General features: G+C 39.6%; 1 protein-coding gene across 3 annotated transcripts in view; it reads right to left on the bottom strand.

The window, feature by feature from the left end:
• Nucleotides 1–7154: 7154 nt before the first annotated feature.
• The window catches only part of LOC306874408 (protein NLRC3-like), a 33312-nt gene continuing 21542 nt past the window's right edge, over nt 7155–18924 (bottom strand). For all 3 annotated transcript variants that reach the window (XM_079424437.1, XM_079424438.1, XM_079424439.1), the window contains 4 exons: nt 16175–16348; nt 8940–9113; nt 8327–8373; nt 7155–8249 (listed from right to left, as the gene is read on the bottom strand). In XM_079424437.1, coding sequence (XP_079280563.1) covers nt 7720–8249; nt 8327–8373; nt 8940–9113; nt 16175–16348 — 925 coding nt within the window. In that variant the 3' untranslated portion in view covers nt 7155–7719. The remainder of the gene's footprint in view (nt 8250–8326; nt 8374–8939; nt 9114–16174; nt 16349–18924) is intronic.

The raw sequence follows: 18924 nt of genomic DNA, 5'->3' as shown, positions 1-18924 counted from the left end.
CTCAGCACACTTCCTCTTTGAACTGTTGCCTTCAGGTTGGAGCTAAGTATTTTAAGTATAATTTAAGTATAATTAAGTATAATAATTTAAGTATGTTACCCATCTCGGGCTGGAGAGACCCGAAAGAGTAAGTAGAACACACTTGTGTCTGCAGAAAAGTGAGAGAAACACATGGGATATGCTGCGAGCTCTGGTGATGTTTAATGAACTCTGCATTCTTTTGCATAAAATATTAACATGAATTGCACATTCACTTTTTAAGAAAAATAAGTTTTTTTTTTAATTGTAACAATATTGTAAACAATGCATTTCAAATAAACACAATGTAAACTCTATGTATTTGAATGTCAGGTCCTTATCACATCGCCATTTTGGCTCAACTCAAACTAATTTCAACTCCGTTAGAAAACATGCATTCAACTCACGTAAATTTCCTTATGTAATTAAAATAATTAAATTGTAATTACGCTAAATATTTACACCTGTTGCACCAACTACAACTACGATCAGGCGCAACTACGCCCGGCATAGACGATGCGCATCCACGCTGACACATTCTCCCGCAGTGATGGCTGAGATGACAATGGCTACAACTACTAATATAAAACTGAACTGATCAAGACATCATAACAAGTGAAGCCACCATGCCATGATTTCATTCAGTAAACATTTTCTAACAAGTCGGCATTTTTATATCTGAAGTCTCCTTGCACTTTCCCATGACAGATTTCTTCAAACAAACATTAAAAATGAAGGCAGCAGATTAAGTAAAATATAATGAATATAATACAATGCTTCTCTCTAGTTATTTTTTCTAGCTGGCTATTGAGTTTATGTACAATGAATGTCTTTCCTGAGGTAAAGGTGACTTACGTGACATTGTATGTTTTATTGACGTCTTTCTGTGGCTGAAAAAACACATTTAGCCTATAGTTTGTATTTTGTAATAAAAGTGACAGAATTTGAAAGCTGATACTTTATTTCTGATTAAAAGTAACAGCACAAAACTTACTGCGATTATTGAATGGCACGCATGCTACTAATAATGAATGGAATTAAAGACGTGAAATATTTCCAAGCATTTATACTGTCCTTCCAAGCAAGATGTCGAATGTTACAATTTCTTTTAATAATCCCAGATCATATGTAATAATTTACTGCATAGTTACAAGCTCTACAGAAATATTTTTTTATTATGTCAATTACTGTCAGCAGTGTGGTAGTAGTCAACACCGCTTATCCTGCCCGAAAAGACCATAAACATTACAGTTCACATCTGCAGTAATAATTGTCATGAGTCCGGGCTCGGCGGTTCTTCCCGTTTCCACCAGAGGTCGCCATCTCCCTTCCTCCCGGACTCATTTCCTGTAACCAGGTACACCTGTCACATTACACACACCTGCAAACACGTCACACTCCCAGCTGTTCCCCATTTGGCACAGACTATTTATGCACCACTCTCTCACCGCTCTGCCTGGGTTCATTATTTGATAATTGTTATTTGTGAATGTGTTTTTGGTTTCTAGTGTCTGCTCGGTTCTGGGATACATGCACTGTGTTGCCGTTTTGTATCCCAGTCCTTTCTGTTTTGTTTTTTTTGTGCCGTGTTGGCCTTTTTGTTTATTATTAAAAGCACCTTACCTGCATCTGGACCCTGACCTCGTCTTTTCGCAGCGCTTCCTTCGCCATTCCGTGACAATTAAATAACAGATGTGAATCCTAAACACTAATAATGTCTGAGCAAATCATGACTTTTCACTTTACACCTATCTCTGACTATGCGTAAGATTTAGTGTGAGACGTAGCATTACACCTAGATGGTGCAAAGGGTATAAATTCTACGCTCGACTAGCACATTTTACGTCCAGCCTAGTCTTACAACCGGGTATACATCCAGCTGGTGCAACCGGCCCCAAAAGCTCAGCTTTCCACCTGAGATAATTACAATTAACCTCAGGCCAGACCTAATACTGTGATACAACCTCACAAAAGTCCTTGTTCAACATGGAACTACTGTAAGTATTCAGACCTATTAGCTGAAGCAGTACAACGGTGCTGGCGAACACAGTTGCTCCCTGTAGAAGTTGGGTGCAGAGGTTTTGTAGCTATGGCAACAACCAGGCTACTGAAAGGGGTGGGAGTCAGAGGACAGGCCTTGCGACAAGCCATTAAGTCGCTGTCAGGGGCTGCTGAGCGAAGCAGCAACTGGCTGTGGCTAAAAATGAAGGATCCCAAATGGGCTGCAAAATGACCTATTGGGGTAAAAGGGGAGCGCAACTGGGACGCCAGGTGTTGCTTTTAAGCCCTTTGGAGGTTTCGTGGGCCTATCAACGAAACACAGAGGAAGGAGGGTACCCACCTGATGACCCCAATGAAGTGATGACCCCACTCAAGATGTCAACAAAACAAAGTGCCGGTTATTCTAAGGGATTGTACTATCAAGTCCTACACGCTAAACTTAGATAAACCATGAGTTAGATATACCAATCCATTAATCAACACCATTGCTGAGCATTTTCTCCTTAAAGGGTTACTCCACCCCAAAATTAAAATTTTGTCAATCATTACCCCCATGTTGTTCCAAACCCGTAAAAGCTTTGTTCGTCTTCGGAACACAATTTAAGATATTTTGGATGAAAACCAGGAGGCTTGTGACTGTCCATTGACTGCCAAGTAAATTACACCGTCAAGGCCCAGAAAAGTATGAAAGACATCACCAAAATAGTCCATCTGCCATTAGTGGTGCAATCTGAATTTTATGAAGCGACCAGAATACTTTTTGTGCACAAAAATAAAAAATAAACTTTGTTCAACTTTTCATTCTCTTCCGTGACACTTCCTGCAAGCGCATTCATGAGTTCACGAGCAGCGCCTTCCGGGTTCTCTGTCTGTATGCTGCATTAGCAGATCACGCCGCATGCATCATGAAGCGGCGTGACAGAGAAATATTATCAATAAGTGAAAAACACTGTTAGTGAGAAGTCTGCTGCAGGTTAGTGAAAATATCTTTTATTATTTAGGATCCATATTTCAAAAATAAAATATCCTTTACAGTAGTAATAATCTTCATCCTTACTAATATATTTTTGTATGTATGTAGGTGTGCTGAATGCCGTTATCGGAGAAGCAGGGGTGTACAATCTGTGCATTTCAGACAAACTGGGAATAGAGGAAGTGCAATAATGAACACATACTTTACGTTATTGCACATCCTCTATTCCCAGTCTGTTTTTTGAACATTAAAGCATGTTAACCTATTCTTATGCCAATAACCTATTCTATCACCCAGTAAACAATGAACTTACATAATAGCATAATATGACCCCATTTAACAAAGCTTTTATATTAAAGGGATTGTTCACCCAGAAATAAAAAAAAGGCTGTTCTTAGGACAGTGCAAGTGGTGCGGTCTTGCATAGATTGGCCAACCTGGAAGGCGATTGTGATCAGAGTGAGGGGGGCCCCAAGATGTCAAGTCAAGTCACCATTATTTATATAGCACTTTTTACAATGCAAATTGTGTAAAAGCAGCTTTGCAGTATTAAACGTGGTAATAGTGTGTCGAAATAACCTATTCCAGTGGCTCAGGATGCAGAGTGTTGCATTGGGATCATGGAGTCCTGACTTCAAGCCATTACATAATGGGGGACAGTCGTGGCCTAATGGTTAGAGTCTCGGACTTGTAACCCGAAGGCTGTGGGTCTCAGGTCCGGCAGGAATTGTCGGTGGGGGAGTGAATATCCAGAACTCTCTCCACCCTCAATACCATGATTGAGACCCTTGAGCAAGAACTGAACCCCCAACTGCTCCCCAGGCGTCACAGCAATATATGCCCACTGCTCCGGGTGTGTGTTCATGGTGTGTGTGTGTGTGTTCACAGATTTGTGTGTGCATTTGGATGGAATTTGTGCTCTGCATTTAACCCGAGTATGGGTCACCATACTTGGGCACACGTCACTTCACTTTCACATAGTGTGTCGAAACCAGAAGTTTAATTCTAGGCTGCAACAAATTCAGATTATGCAGAGGACTCATCTGGTTCCCGTGGTCTCTATGTGCCGATCCACCATCTGATTTGGATACGGACTGAACCTGGGTGACCATCTGATCTGAATAGGAACTCTGGAACAATCTACCTAACACTGTTTGGGAGGCAGACACACTCTTTCAGTTTAAATCTAGATTAAAGACCCATCTTTAACACTTCATCAACACTTCCCATAACATCCGATGTACTCATTGTTAGAAGAATGGCATCTATGCTAATATTAGTCTATCTCATTCTTTTTCCGAGGTCACTGTAGCCACCCAGATTCAGTCTGTATCCAGATCAGATGGTGGATCAGCACCTAGAGATGTCCTCTACAGCCCGGAATGTCAGCGGAGACCAGGACAACTAGATGAGCCCCAGAGACTGATCCCCAGTGAAGACCTCGTCTCCTAGACGGCCATCGGGACAAGACCACAGGAGCCAGATCAGTCCTCTAAACCAGCGTTTCCCAATCCTAGTCCTTGTGTCCCCCGCTTTGCATATTTCGTATGTATCTCTTATCACGTACGACGTTTGTTCTATTTGAACGTAAGTGCCCTGCGAAGTGGACATCACCGGATATTCCACCATGATTCCAGTTTGAAACGAGTGTATTTGTTCCATTCAAAGGGAATTAAAGTGTGCAAAACGTGAATTTAAATTGTATTTATTTACAGAGGTATATCCACTCCTCTGTGTCTGAAGACGCTGCAGGCAGTGGCGTAGCGCAAATCCATGAATGAATGCTCCGAAGTGAAGTAAACTTCAACGGATTTCCCCTTCTCAGGGAGTAGGGAACAATGAACACTGTGAAGGGATAATATTAATCGGAATACAGTTCATGCACGTAGCTCAACGAGCTGGTTACCTGAATCAGGTGTGTTAACTACAGAGACATGCAAAATATGCAGAGCGAGGACTGGGACTGGGAAACGCTGCTCTAAGAAATCTGACTCTGCTGGATTTAGGCTATGTCCACACGAAGACGGGTTTCTCCGTATCCAATCTTTTTTTTTGCCTCAAATTCCGTAAACACAGAGTCGTCTCAGGAAATATCTGCGTCCACACGGAATCACTGAAACCGACTGAAAACGATGTAGTACACGTGCCAGACCAATATGTGGCGCTGTAATTCTGCCACAGAGATACACAAAAAAACAGAGAAGAAGACTTGGACCATGTGCGTAAACCTTGCGCGCTGAAAACAAACTAACACACAAAGCAGAAGATTTTGCTTTAATAAAACTAATGAGCTCAGTGGGTTCTGCAGCACGAACACAGGCACGTAGTCTGACATTGTTGTTGTTGTAGTCGCTGTTATGTGACGCAGCGGTGTCTGATTAGGGGCGAGACGTGGGCTGATGACGTCATCGTTTCAGAAAATATACGGATTCGCCGTCCACACGAAAACATGAAAACGGCGTTTTCAAATTTATCCACCCTGGGACCCGGTTTCAAAAATGATCGGTTTCACTCTTCGAAAGCACTGGTTTTGTGTGGACGAAACGCCTATACGGTAAAAAAATTATGCGTATACAGAGAAACGCGTCTTCGTGTGGACGGGGCCTTAAACTGATGGTTTTGTCTGGGCCAGAAGAGAACAACACTAATACTGTAAAGCTGCTTTGACAAAATTTGCATTGTAAAAAGGGCTATATAAATAATGGTGACTTGACGTGATTTGACAAAAGGAAAATAACACAAACAATGTTTAATATAATCCAATGAAATCAAATATTTAATCAAATTAAAATATATATATAACACACAAAATAAAACTTAAATACACAAGAAACAGTGACTGGTCAAAACACAACAAAGTACACTGCAGTAAACCAGTTACCAAATCTTGGCGCTCAAATCCCAAACCAAACTCTGAAAGCAGAGGGGGTACTACAAACAGAAGACACAAATATTAACCACATCAACAAACAGAATTCAGTATACAGTCACTTAAATCTCATAACCAATCAACTTCAAGTTCAGTTACAGGTTTCCCAAAAAACAAAAAGTTTTATTAAATGATAAAGCTTTTAAACATTTTTTTTAAGAATGTATCAAATGAGTCAAATGTATCAATTACTATATTCATTTATATAATTATTTTTAATCAATTACTATATTAAAGAAATATATTTTAGTTTCTTAATTGTTCAGATTTTTATAATGCATTAGGATTAGCTTAATGTCGATCCACCAGTTTACAAATTTTACAGCTGCGAAAAAAACATGGCTCGATTTTCACATCGACCTAAACCAGAGCCATTGAGTAACAGAGTTGCGACACTCCCACAGGCTTCCATACAAAATGAGAAATATAATAAAGAATATAATAAAGAGTTTCACTGGTTGCCTTGCGTTTGCATTATTTCTTTCTTGGGTTAAATTCTGTATTTGCTTGCTTTTATTAATATTCATTTATGATGTATGCTTTTGTGAATATCATAAAATAACACTGGGATATGAGTAGTTAACCTTTTTAAATTTAACATTAAAAAACAAATCTAAACTTATCGAAATCGAGTGTTTGATAATGTCGAAAAATACATTCAAATGCAAAACCTACAATAATAAGTAAGCAATTATGACCAGAAATATTCTACACTAGAGCTATATATGTATATTCATTAAACAGCCAAATGGGAATCTAGTGGTTAAACCATGGCATTATTTTTTCCAGCCACCAAAATGCCTTTTTGGCTCTTTGCACAGGAATTTAAATTTGTTTTCTGTATTTTAACCCTAAGTATTACACTAATTGTAATATAAATGCATTACAAAATGTTACACTTAAAGCCTAGTTCACACTACTTGACTTTAAATGTCTGCAGATTGTTGAGACTACATGACTTTCTGTCTGTCTTAAAGTTGTTGTGGTGTTCAAGCTACGTGACACTATATAAATGAACCGCAACAGCGGGTCACACACTACATGAGCTGACAACAACTCTGTCACGACTCTATCCAGACCCCAAAATACGTTATCATAAAACACATGCGAGAAGTGGAATGGGAATGACGCAAAACAACATATTTCAAAATGGTCATGGGGAAATTAAACCATGCCACATTAAACCATATTGCAGACCCACAGAAACCCAGATAAAAGATAGATCAGAAGTTCAATGTAGAATAGAAAAGAGTTTTAATAAAATGGGATCTATAATACACACCTTTGGTTACAGTTATATGTTAGTAAAGTGTTCTACTGCACAGCACCGCTAATGTGAGCAGAATGGATGCTATAATAAGCTGTTAATATGGTTGCTAGAATAAATGGCATATGTACTGCTTAAGCATGCAATGCGAAACAAGCCTAATAACACACTTACGTTACACTGAAAATTCATGTCTGTATAATGTCTTAAATTTAACAGCAGGTCTCTCTAATAGTTAAGCTGCGAGTTGAATTACATCAGAAGAAGCGATGTTACCTCTCGTTGCTAATAAAATATAATATATCAACGCTATTTTATTAAGGTGAGTTGCAGAACAACGTTGACAACAAGTTTCTATGCTCCTGAATTTTGCTGTGTGTCTAAAGAATCTCTCTCTATCTCTCTCTCTGTGTGCACTGAAAGCTAATATGGAACGTGATTAAACTGACTGGAACGACAAACTGCTTTAAAGCACACCTTCCAGCCAAGTAGAGTTGAGTATTCAGACAGACCTTGGTAAAACATTTTTTTTTAAATCTGACACAGAGACACTGAGGAATCATTATAAAGTCCAAACCCAGCGTAGAGGGGTTCAGCGAATGTGGTGTTGAATGTGTGTAAGTGTGTGAGTGTGTGTGTGTCAGAGACGCTGTAGAAGGACAGAGAGCAGGCCGACACGTCCACATACACTCCTACTCTATTAGACAGGACTGAAGGGGAAGGAATATTTGTGCTCTTATTTTTATGCCAGACAGAGTAAATATTATCACAACAGTAAAGATTCCAGGAATTCTCATTGAGCCCAAATCGACTGTCACTCCCTTCTTTCTTGTTGATTCCTTTATATGACACCGCTACATGACTCCAGCCGCTCCATTGAACCTCCCAGTAACAGCGTCCAGTCAGTCTCTCAACACACAGAACCTGCTCAAAGCGCTTAAATCTCTCTGGATGATCAGGATATGGCTGATGCTCTTTCACACATGTTGTTTTTTTCTTCTCTTCAGAGACAATGAGACGAGTGTGTGCTGTGTTTGGATCCAGTGTGAGATCAAAGGCATCTGAACACAAGAAGAGAGGTCAGAATATCTATGGCATCATTAAATATGCATCAGTGTGTTCGTCAGAGAGGACTTACATTTTTTCAGTCCTGGAACGTTCCTGAAATATCCTCCATGGTCCAAACTGAACAGTGACAGAAATGTACACACAAATAAATAATGTTCAACGGGCTGAAAACTACTGTCTATTGAAACAGTTTCACTCTTGTGTAAAACAAAGCAGTATTTTGAGGAAAAATTATTAAAATCTGCATTCAAACCTGATAAAGGTCTTTAAAAGCGTACTGCGATTAGTGATTACTTTAGGGCACTAAGCTCTGTATCAGATCTTACATGCCTTACAGTGTAATATAACACCCAATATCAGAGGAAAATATAAAATTAGGTTGTATTTATTAGGTTTTAATGATTATTAATTTGTTGTAATTGTAATTTGTTGTAATATTTTTTTTAAGGAGCACCTATTATGCTCCTTTTTACAATATGCAATATTGGTCTTGGGTGTCCCCAGAATCCACTTCAATGGTAAGTGCTTCACTGCAACCCAGATAAATTTTTTTAAAGAGGAGAATGAGTTCATCTTTATGTGGTATTCAATAATGACAGTTAGATATAGTCCACTAAAAATAGTAGGAGCACAAAAAAAGATTTTTAAAGAAATTTTTAAACAAAGTTAACTAGCCCACATACTTGAGTATCTGCAGTTTATAGTTTGGATCCTCCAGTTTGTGTTTGAGCAGCTGGACTCCTGAATCTCCTGGGTGATTGTAGCTCAGATCCAGCTCTCTCAGGTGTGAGGGGTTTGAACTCAGAGCTGAAGACAAATAACCACAGCCTTCCTCTGTCACCATACAGCCAGACAACCTACAGAGAGAATAGGTTTGAAATGTCATTCAGGTTTTCACACTTTTTGGAGCTTGACAGCCACTGCCCATTAATGTAGTTTTAAATATTTAAAGGCGTTAAATATGATGTATATTAGAGGTCAACTGATAGTGAATTTTACAGATATAAATGTAAAAAAAAATTGAGAACAAGAACGAGTTGTGGCAGTGCGGACACGGGAGTGAGGTTTAGGGGGGTGAGTGCAACCGACGTAGGCCATTAAGAGCTGTTGTGTGTAAACCTCACTCTCCTGATCTCAAAATGAGGCGCTCTAGCAACTGATGCTAGAGGCCGTGGCCTTTAGCGAGTAACGAGGAACATGAAGACAAGAATGTAACTCAAAAATACAGTCTTTAATCAAAACATCAGGGCAAGACAAGGCAGGGCTGACACACAGGAACACCAGGGAGTAACGAGTAGACCAGACGAAACCTAACAGAACAGACAGGACTTAAATACAAAGGATAATCACAGATAATCAGACAAACACAGCTGGACAAGAATGAACTGATAATCACACTTAACAAGGGCAGGAAACAAACCAAATAAGGGTATACAAGAAGGAAACACATGACATAGTACTGACAAGAACATCAGTGTTTGAGGTCCATCATTGACTGAAGCACAGGCTCTACTCTCCAACACAATGATGAGCCACAAAACTTATGTTATGTTTTAGCACCATGTTGTGTTGATTTCATGTCACATTTTTATTGGCTGATCCGTAAACATGAATGGTAACAGCAAACACAATGTACCATGGTCATGCTGTATTGTAGGCTATCTTTGGTCGTAAGACCGTGACAATAGCTGTCTTTGAACCTCTCTCAATGTACGACACAAGACCACCGATTAGGAGGCACAATCACAGAAATCACCACAATTGTTTCACGATGCCAATCTTTTGTCTGGGACAGACGAAAATCGTGCAGTGTGTTTAGGGCTTAAGTGTGCACACTACAGAGTGTTTGAGTAACACTAAAGCAGTGCTGAAGTTAATGAGATAATTAAATGATGATTGTGCATTAGTGATGAACAGCTGCTATTAACAAGCAGAATCACTGAAGGAAAGAGAAACACAAGAACTACAACTGACTTCAGCCACAGCCTTTGATGAAATCAGATGAAGATGAAAAAAGACACTGAATCTGATTAAACAACTCCTAAAACAGCTTTACCAGCTTTACATTACCAACCAGACTGATGCTATTTCTGTCAGACGTCTACAGAAGTGCTTATTGAGAATTAACAGAGATTTAGATGTTGTTGTTTTTTTTGGCACTACCATGATGGAGATCAGTGTTTGCTTTAGTTGGGCTCTTGAACCTTGACTTTATAACATTAACGTTTCTTTGGCTGTTGAAGCTATGTGTATTTAAACACATTTGTTATTGCAAAAAGGGCTGAGGCAAGATATGTAATATTTTTCATTATGTTTTTCCCTGATTTTGTCCAGTGTCTCTTGTGTTACCAAAGACAATGTTCTAATAATACATTATAGCAAAATAATGAGCAGGCTGTTATGAAATATTGTTAAACACATCACTCAACAAAAAAGCTCTGACATGCTATAAAACACACACATCAAGAATCAGCGTATGAATCTCAACAACGGTGACAATCAACAAAATAAATAAACAGATCAACTCTGAACATCACAAAACACACTACTAAAACTCAACACAAAAACAAAAGCAAAAATAAAAGCAAATCGTGAGAATTAAAGAAATGTTTGGACAATTTAGCGGCATCATTTATTCATGCCACAATGCATGCTGGGAGTCAAGGGTGAGCTTTGTACTGTGCTGGTACCCAGCATGCATTGCAGCACGAAGGTTTTGACTGTCACCATTGTTGAGATTCATATGCTGATTCCTGATGTCTGTGTGTCTAATGATGCTGTAATTCTAAAGGTTTAGTGCACACAATGTTTTTTTTGTTTTTTAATCGTTCATAATAGTTTGTTATGTCATCTTGCAGAGTCATATAGCGATCGTAAATAACCTGAAACTAATTAAAAACACACCCTCTCATGAGAGATTAGCCACTGAATGAGATCAGTGAATCAGGCCACTAGATTCCACCATCACCAACAATTAACCAAAACCACTTAATCAGATTTTTTTCTTGGCTTTTCTTGCTATAACAAACATGCTTTACAAACACAGTTAGTAGGGTGTGATTTGAAACAGCCTCAGAGTGTCGACTCTGAGCGTTGTTGACTCACAGGACTACAGAAGGCTACTTTCTCGAAAACAACAAATATTAACCAGATTGCATTGTTTCGTATGGGATTTGGGCCATCTTTAAATATCTTGAAATATCAACTCAAAGGTCATAGCATTGAAATTACACACATATAGATATTGTAGGTCTACTCTCACACTTTAACTGCTTTTATTATGCAAAAGCACAGCACTGCCTCTAGGAGAACTCGCAGGTATCACACACTGGACGCCTCTTTTATATTGTACTGTTTTCTCAGGTCCACTTATAATATTATCAAGATTTTTACATCAAAAAACATTATAATTTAGAAGTAATAGGCTATTTTTCTGTCATGTTTTTAACCCCCCTCATCAGAATATTACATTTGAATAGGCGTGGAGGACTGTAGACTCTGAAGTAAACGCCCACTGCTATGATTGGCTAATAGTTGTGTATGTTTGACAGCATACATTCCTCATATATGGACGCTGCTGTAATTTAGGTCAAAAACGCATAAACAACTCGATACATATCAAATGATCTGTAAGAAGAGGCACAGCAATAGGTGACCATGTAATGAAAACAGTTACTCACACTCAGAGGTGGGTAGAGTACCCAAAAACTGTACTCAAGTAAAAGTAAAAGTACTTCTACAAATATTTACTCAAGTAAAAGTAAAAGTAATCGTCTGAATAGTTACTTGAGTAAGAGTAAAAAAGTATTGGATAAAAAAACTACTCAAGTAGTTAGTTACTAGTTACTTTGGATCATATAGGTACTGAATATAGTCTATTTTTATTTAGATATATAGATTACATTTATGTAATGTGTCTGTGTACACACACACACACACACAGCCGTTCAATATATATATACCTGCACTCACGCACATCGTTAGCACATCCCTTCACACTGGAATTTTTCCCTCAGCATTTAAACAGGCTCGTATAACTCCACTTCTTAAAAAACCCACTCTGAACCAAACTCTTTTTGGGAACTATAGACCGGTTTCCCTTCTTCCTTTCATTGCAAAAACACTTGAACGAGTTGTGTTCAACCAAGTCTCTGTCTTTCTCACACAGAACAACCTCCTGGACAGTAACCAATCTGGTTTCAGTAGTGGACATTCGACCGAAACTGCCTTGCTTTCTGTTGTTGAAGCCCTAAGACTTGCAAGAGCGGCTGACAAATCTTCATTACTCATCTTGCTAGATTTGTCTGCTGCTTTTGATACAGTCAACCATCAGATCCTCTTGTCAACCCTATTGAGAAAGGGCTTCTCAGGAACCGCACTCCAGTGGTTTGAGTCTTACCTCTCTGATAGGTCCTTCAAAGTATCTTGGAGAGGTGAGGTATCCAAGTCGCAGCATCTAGCTACTGGGGTGCCTCAGGGCTCAGTTCTTGGACCACTTCTCTTTTCTGTCTACATGGCATCACTAGGTTCTGTCATTCAGAAACATGGCTTTTCATATCACTGCTATGCTGATGACACTCAACTCTACCTCTCATTCCATCCTGATGATCCGACGATAGCTACTCGCATCTCTGCGTGTCTAACAGACATTTCTTGCTGGATGATGGACCATCACCTTCAACTTAAAGGTGCCATAGAATGAAAAACTGTCTTTACCCTGGCATATTTAAATAATAACAGTTATGTACATGGAAATGACATACAGTGAGCCTCAAACACCATAGTTTTCTCCTTCATATGTAAATCTCGTGATTAAAAAAGACCACTGAAAAACAGGCGAATCAGAACATAACACCGACTGTGACGCAACAGTCGGGATCACTACGCCCCCAACATTTGCATAAACCCGCCCTTGTTCTAAACCGGCCGAACCATCAGAAGCTCTGCAGGTATTGTAAATAAACAAGCGCGGACAACAGCGAAAATAACAAAATAAATTTTATGTTCCAGGCCGTGCAGGGGGTGTGAAGTGCAGGGATGGGTTGGTGTCTGTATTCAGAAAGGCACAGAAAGCAAATAACACGAGCCACTAAAGGGACATGGTTAGCTCCTTGCTAGCGGTAGCCTGTTACAGTACATAAGATTTCACTCTCAGTAAGGAGAGATGAGGATGATGGCGAATGACTTACAGATCCTGAGCACCACTGACAAGCATCTGATCTTGTGAAATGTGTGGTAAGTACTGTTGCTTCGATGGATCGTTCAAAAGCAGTTTCAATGCCTCGCATATTAATAACGGCTCCCTGATGCCCGCTTTTATATACAGTATAATTACCCGACGATATAACTGCGAGAGAAAGTATTTAAATATATATTTTCCTCCCTGTGCTTCCTTCTTGCTGATGAGCCGTACTGTGAAACAGCCAATCAGAGCAGAGCTCATTATTATTCATGACCCTGCTAAATAAGCCAATAACAGACCGTTTCATTCTAGGGAGAAATCCTAGGGTTGTAAATGGACATGTAAAATCGTTTCTGGATATTTTTTGCCCTTACTTAAGCCACATACCTTCTGTGTAGATATCAGAGAACAATTTAAAATACTGTATCAATGCATTCTATGGCACCTTTAACCTAGCTAAGACAGAACTGCTTGTAATTTCAGCTAACCCATCGCTTCATCACAATCTCAGCTTCCAGTTAGACTCATCTATCATAACTCCTTCAAAAACAGCCAGAAACCTTGGAGTTGTGATTGATGATAAGCTGAATTTCTCAGACCACACTGCTAAAACTGCCCGGTCCTGCAGATTTGCATTATATAGTATTAAGAAGATCAGGCCCTTTCTCTCGGAACATGCAACACAACTCCTTGTTCAGGCTCTTGTTCTGTCCAGACTTGATTATTGCAATGCTCTCTTGGCAGGTCTTCCAGCCAATTCTATTAAACCTCTACAATTAATCCAAAATGCCGCTGCAAGATTAATCTTTAATGAGCCGAAAAGAACGCACGTCACGCCTCTGTTCATCAATTTGCACTGGCTACAAATAGCTGCTCGCATTAAATTCAAGGCATTAATGTTTGCCTACAGAACCACCACTGGCTCTGCTCCCCTTTACCTTAATTCTTTACTTCAGACTTATGTGCCCTCTAGAAGATTGAGTTCTTCAAGTGAACAACGAATTATTGTACCATCCCAAAGACACAGAAAAACACTTTCAAGGACTTTTTCATGAACTGTTCCCATCTGGTGGAATGACCTGCCCAACTCGATCCGAGCAGCCGAATCCTTACCCATCTTCAAGAAACGGCTAAAAACTCATCTGTTCCATCTTTACTTGACCCTCTAACTCTAGCACTATCTATTCTAATTGTATTTTATCTATGTCTTTTTATTAAAAAATAACAATAATAATAATAATTATCTGTACTGCGTTAGGCTAACCAAGACTTGTAATAGCACTTGCACGTTGTTGCTCTTTTGTTGGTTTTGATTGCTTCTTATGTCCTCATTTGTAAGTCGCTTTGGATAAAAGCATCTGCTAAATGACTAAATAAATAAATAAATATATATACACATATATATATATATATATATATATATATATATATTGTTTTTTTTAAATGTGATTTATTTCAGTGATGCAAATCAGAATTTTCATCAGCCTTTACCCCAGTCTTCAGAGTCACATAATCCTTCAGAAATCATGTTGATTTATTATCAGTGCTGCTCTTTTTAGCTTTCTATTCATCAAAGAACACTGAACAAAATGTCACAGGTTCCAAAAAATATTAAGCAGCAAAACTGTTTCCAACACTGGTAATAAATCGATATATTATAATGATTTCTGAAGGATCATATGACTCCGAAAACTGGAGTAACAGCTGATGAAAATTCTGATTTGCATCACTGAATTAAATTCTATTTTAAAGTAAATTAATTATGTATTATCCTATAACCTCTGACACTGAAACCTCTGAAAACGCCTCACATGACTGCTCTGAACATAACGAAACAAATGCATATTGACGGATCTTCTGTTCTGCAAAATGTGAACAAATGTAGCCTATATTTTTGCAAGCGTAAATATTGTAAAAATATGAATATTAATTGTGTCTAGAACAGGCCGCGCGCCGCTGCGCAGAGCTAACGCGGGCTCCGCGGGTGTTCATTTCATACTCTGTGACAGCTTATTTAATGAATAAAGGATAAATTGTATTTAATGTAAGGTACATGTACAACAAACTGGTAATGTCATAGTGGTATTGTGGCCTATACCTGTGGAACAGTAGACAGCACACGCGGTGTTCATCTAATAAAAGATCTTCATATAGCTCTAGCAAACAAGCCTTTGCAGATTTGCTTTCAACTGACTGTAGATCCAAAGCCACGTCTTCATCGCTCTTGATGTTCTTAAACTCTCTGTTATCTGAGTGAGAACCGCTTCAGAGACTCAGCGCGTGCGGCAGGGAACTGAACGAATCATTCAAACTGATTCGCGAACCGATTCACTGGTTTGCCAACTGGTTTGATAAAGCCTTTAAACAGAATCGACTCAAAAGAATGAATTATTCGCGAATGGGCATCGTTCATTGCCCAGAGAAAAGTAGACGGCGCGTTTGGAATAAACCGAAGCATTTTTAACTTGTATTGCATTAAGATACAGTAACGAGAGGAGAGTCGCCCACAGTAACGAAGTAAAAGTACCGTTTTTTCTTTAAAAATATACTTGAGTAAGAGTAAAAGTACCCATTTTAAAATATACTCTAAAAGTATTAGTTACCCAAAAAATGTACTCAAGTAAATGTAACGAAGTAAATGTAACTCGTTACTACCCACCTCTGCTCACACTCCTGCAGAGTCCTGCAGAGTATCAGGACTCAACTGGAAAACAGACTTGAATATTGTTTACATACCTTAGTATCTGCAGCTGACAGTTTGGACTCTTCAGCCCATCAGAGAGCAGTTTCACTGCTGAATCCTGCAGGTCATTGTTACTGAGATCCAGCTCTCTCAGGACAGAGTTTGAGGATTGTAGAGCTGAAGCCACAATTTCACACGACTGACTAGTGAGATTACAGCTGGACAATCTGAATGAGACCCAAATACAAGTTTCAGTATATAAAATATAATGCAAAATGTACTATTAAAAAAAAAAAATTAAAAAAATTAAAAAGGAAAAACAAAGAAGTGCTACTGAATACAACATTTCAAAATTATATGGTCAGTGGTGTCCAACTGGTAGATCACAATCACAATCCATTTCAGTTGAGCACAAGTTGATTTGGCAAAAACGTTAAGTTGTTAAAATATAAATAATATTAATATTATAATATATTAAAAGGAGCCATAACCTATAATAATTTAGATTTGTTTTCCAGTAAGGTCCATTAATGATTCTAACCAACGTTTCTTGTAGGTATGCACCGCTCTGATGCTCAGTATAGGTATCGGCCGATTTGTGTTCAACACACAGAATAGTGATGATCAGAAAAACACACAGAAGTATAGAAATTCTACATTGATTTAAAAAAAAAAAAAACTGTTCCGGTATCGGATTGGTATCGGCCGATGCTCAGAAGTTTCAGTATCGGATCGGTTCTGATAAACAGCACTGTTTTAGAATAATATATACACTGACCAAAATTATAAATGCAACACTTTTGTTTTTGCCCCCATTTTTCATGAGCTGAACTCAAAGATTTAAAGCTATGGTCTACGATTTCAAAGATTGTTCATTATTAATAACCTCGTTTAGATGCTGGTTATGCTTCTACAGTACAATCCTAATAATATGAAGAGAAATCCATTCACTCTATTGGGTGTACACCCGCAGAGAAATTGACCAATGTAAGCTGTCCGGCCGGACAGCTTACATTGGTTAACTGCTCTCATCCAATCCCCTGCTCCACTCGCGTCTCCACCCACCGCACCCCACCCCGCCCCCTCCTGCGACATGAAATTTCGCGCGAAAGTAGGCAGCATCAACTCAGCAATGGAGAAAAACCAACAAACAGACAGCAGCAAGCGGCCCCTGCTCGCCCCAACAGTCAAGGTTGGAAGAAAGAGAAAGTCAATTGAGGAAAGAGCAGAGATTTAAAAAAAATGTGAAGAACGCCGGACTCAAAGCCGAATCAATATAGGGTCCACCATTGCCCGTTGGAGGAAGCTTCAGAGAAACCTTGGACTTAAAACCGACGCTGACATGGCTGACTTTTTGTTGAGCAGGTAAGCATTTATTTATACTTTTATGGTGTGGTGTATTACATAAATAGCTTTTTATCAGTCTGACAACATGATCATGCTACCGGTCGGCATTGGAATGTTAGCCGATCACGGGTCAAAGTAATTATATTTCTTGAAGTGCTTGACTATTTCAGTAGGCCTAACGTTAGCGGTTTTCTGTTCGAGCCGATAGAACATTGCATGTGTTGCTAATCTTGCGTGTGCGTGACCTCAAACGTGTGCCTCAGAGCTATTTTCCATGTTTACTCCTGCTTGACTGAGTGACGTTGTTCAGGTCGTTTCCCGGTGGGAGGGATCAGGTAGCACAGAGGGGAGGGGTGTGCGTGTGGAGGGGCGGGATGAGTTTTTTTTAAATTCTGGCTTTCTCGACTGATTTTCAGCATCGTAGACTACAGCTTTAAGACTTTTTCCATGTACACATAAGGCCTATTTCTCTCAAATATTGCTCACAAATCTGTCTAAATCTGTGTTAGTGAGCACTTCTCCTCTGCCGAGATAATCCACCCACCTCACAGGTGTGGCATATCAAGATGCTGATTAGACAGCATGATTATTGTACAGGTGTGCCTTAGGCTGGCCACAATAAAAGGCCACTCTAAAATGTGCAGTTTTATCACACAGCACAATGCCACAGATGTCGCAACTTTTGAGGGAGCGTGTAATTGGCATGCTGACTGCAGGAATGTCCACCAGAGATGTTGCCCGTGAATTGAATGTTAATTTCTCTACCATAAGCCGTCTCCCAAAGGTGTTTCAGAGAATTTGGCAGTACATCCAACCAGCCTCACAACCGCAGACCACGTGTAACCACACCAGCCCAGGACCTCCACATCCAGCATCTTCACCTCCAAGATCGTCTGAGACCAGCCACCCGGACAGCTGCTGCAACAATCGGATTGCATAACCAAAGAATTTCTGCACAAACTGTCAGAAACCGTCTCAGGGAAGCTCATCTGCATGTTCTTCATCCTCATCGGGGTCTTGACCTGACTGTAGTTCGTTGTCGTAGAGGTGTTCTCTTCACGGATAAATCCCGGTTTTCACTGTACAGGGCAGATGGCAGACAGCGTGTATGGCATTGTGTGGGTGAGCGGTTTGCTGATGTCAATGTTGTGGATCGAGTGGCCCATGGTGGCGGTGGGGTTATGGTATGGGCAGGCGTATGTTATGGACAACGAACACAGGTGCATTTTATTGATGGCATTTTGAATGCACAGAGATACCGTGACGAGATCCTGAGGCCCATTGCTGTGCCATTCATCCACGACCATCACCTCATGTTGCAGCATGATAATGCACGGCCCCATGTTGCAAGGATCTGTACACAATTCCTGGAAGCTGAAAACATCCCAGTTCTTGCATGGCCAGCATACTCACCGGACATGTCACCCATTGAGCATGTATGGGATGCTCTGGATCG

This window comes from Barbus barbus (assembly GCF_936440315.1).
Source record: "Barbus barbus genome assembly, chromosome: 8".
Lineage (NCBI taxonomy): Eukaryota > Metazoa > Chordata > Actinopteri > Cypriniformes > Cyprinidae > Barbus > Barbus barbus.
This window is presented reverse-complemented; position numbering and strand designations above follow the sequence as displayed.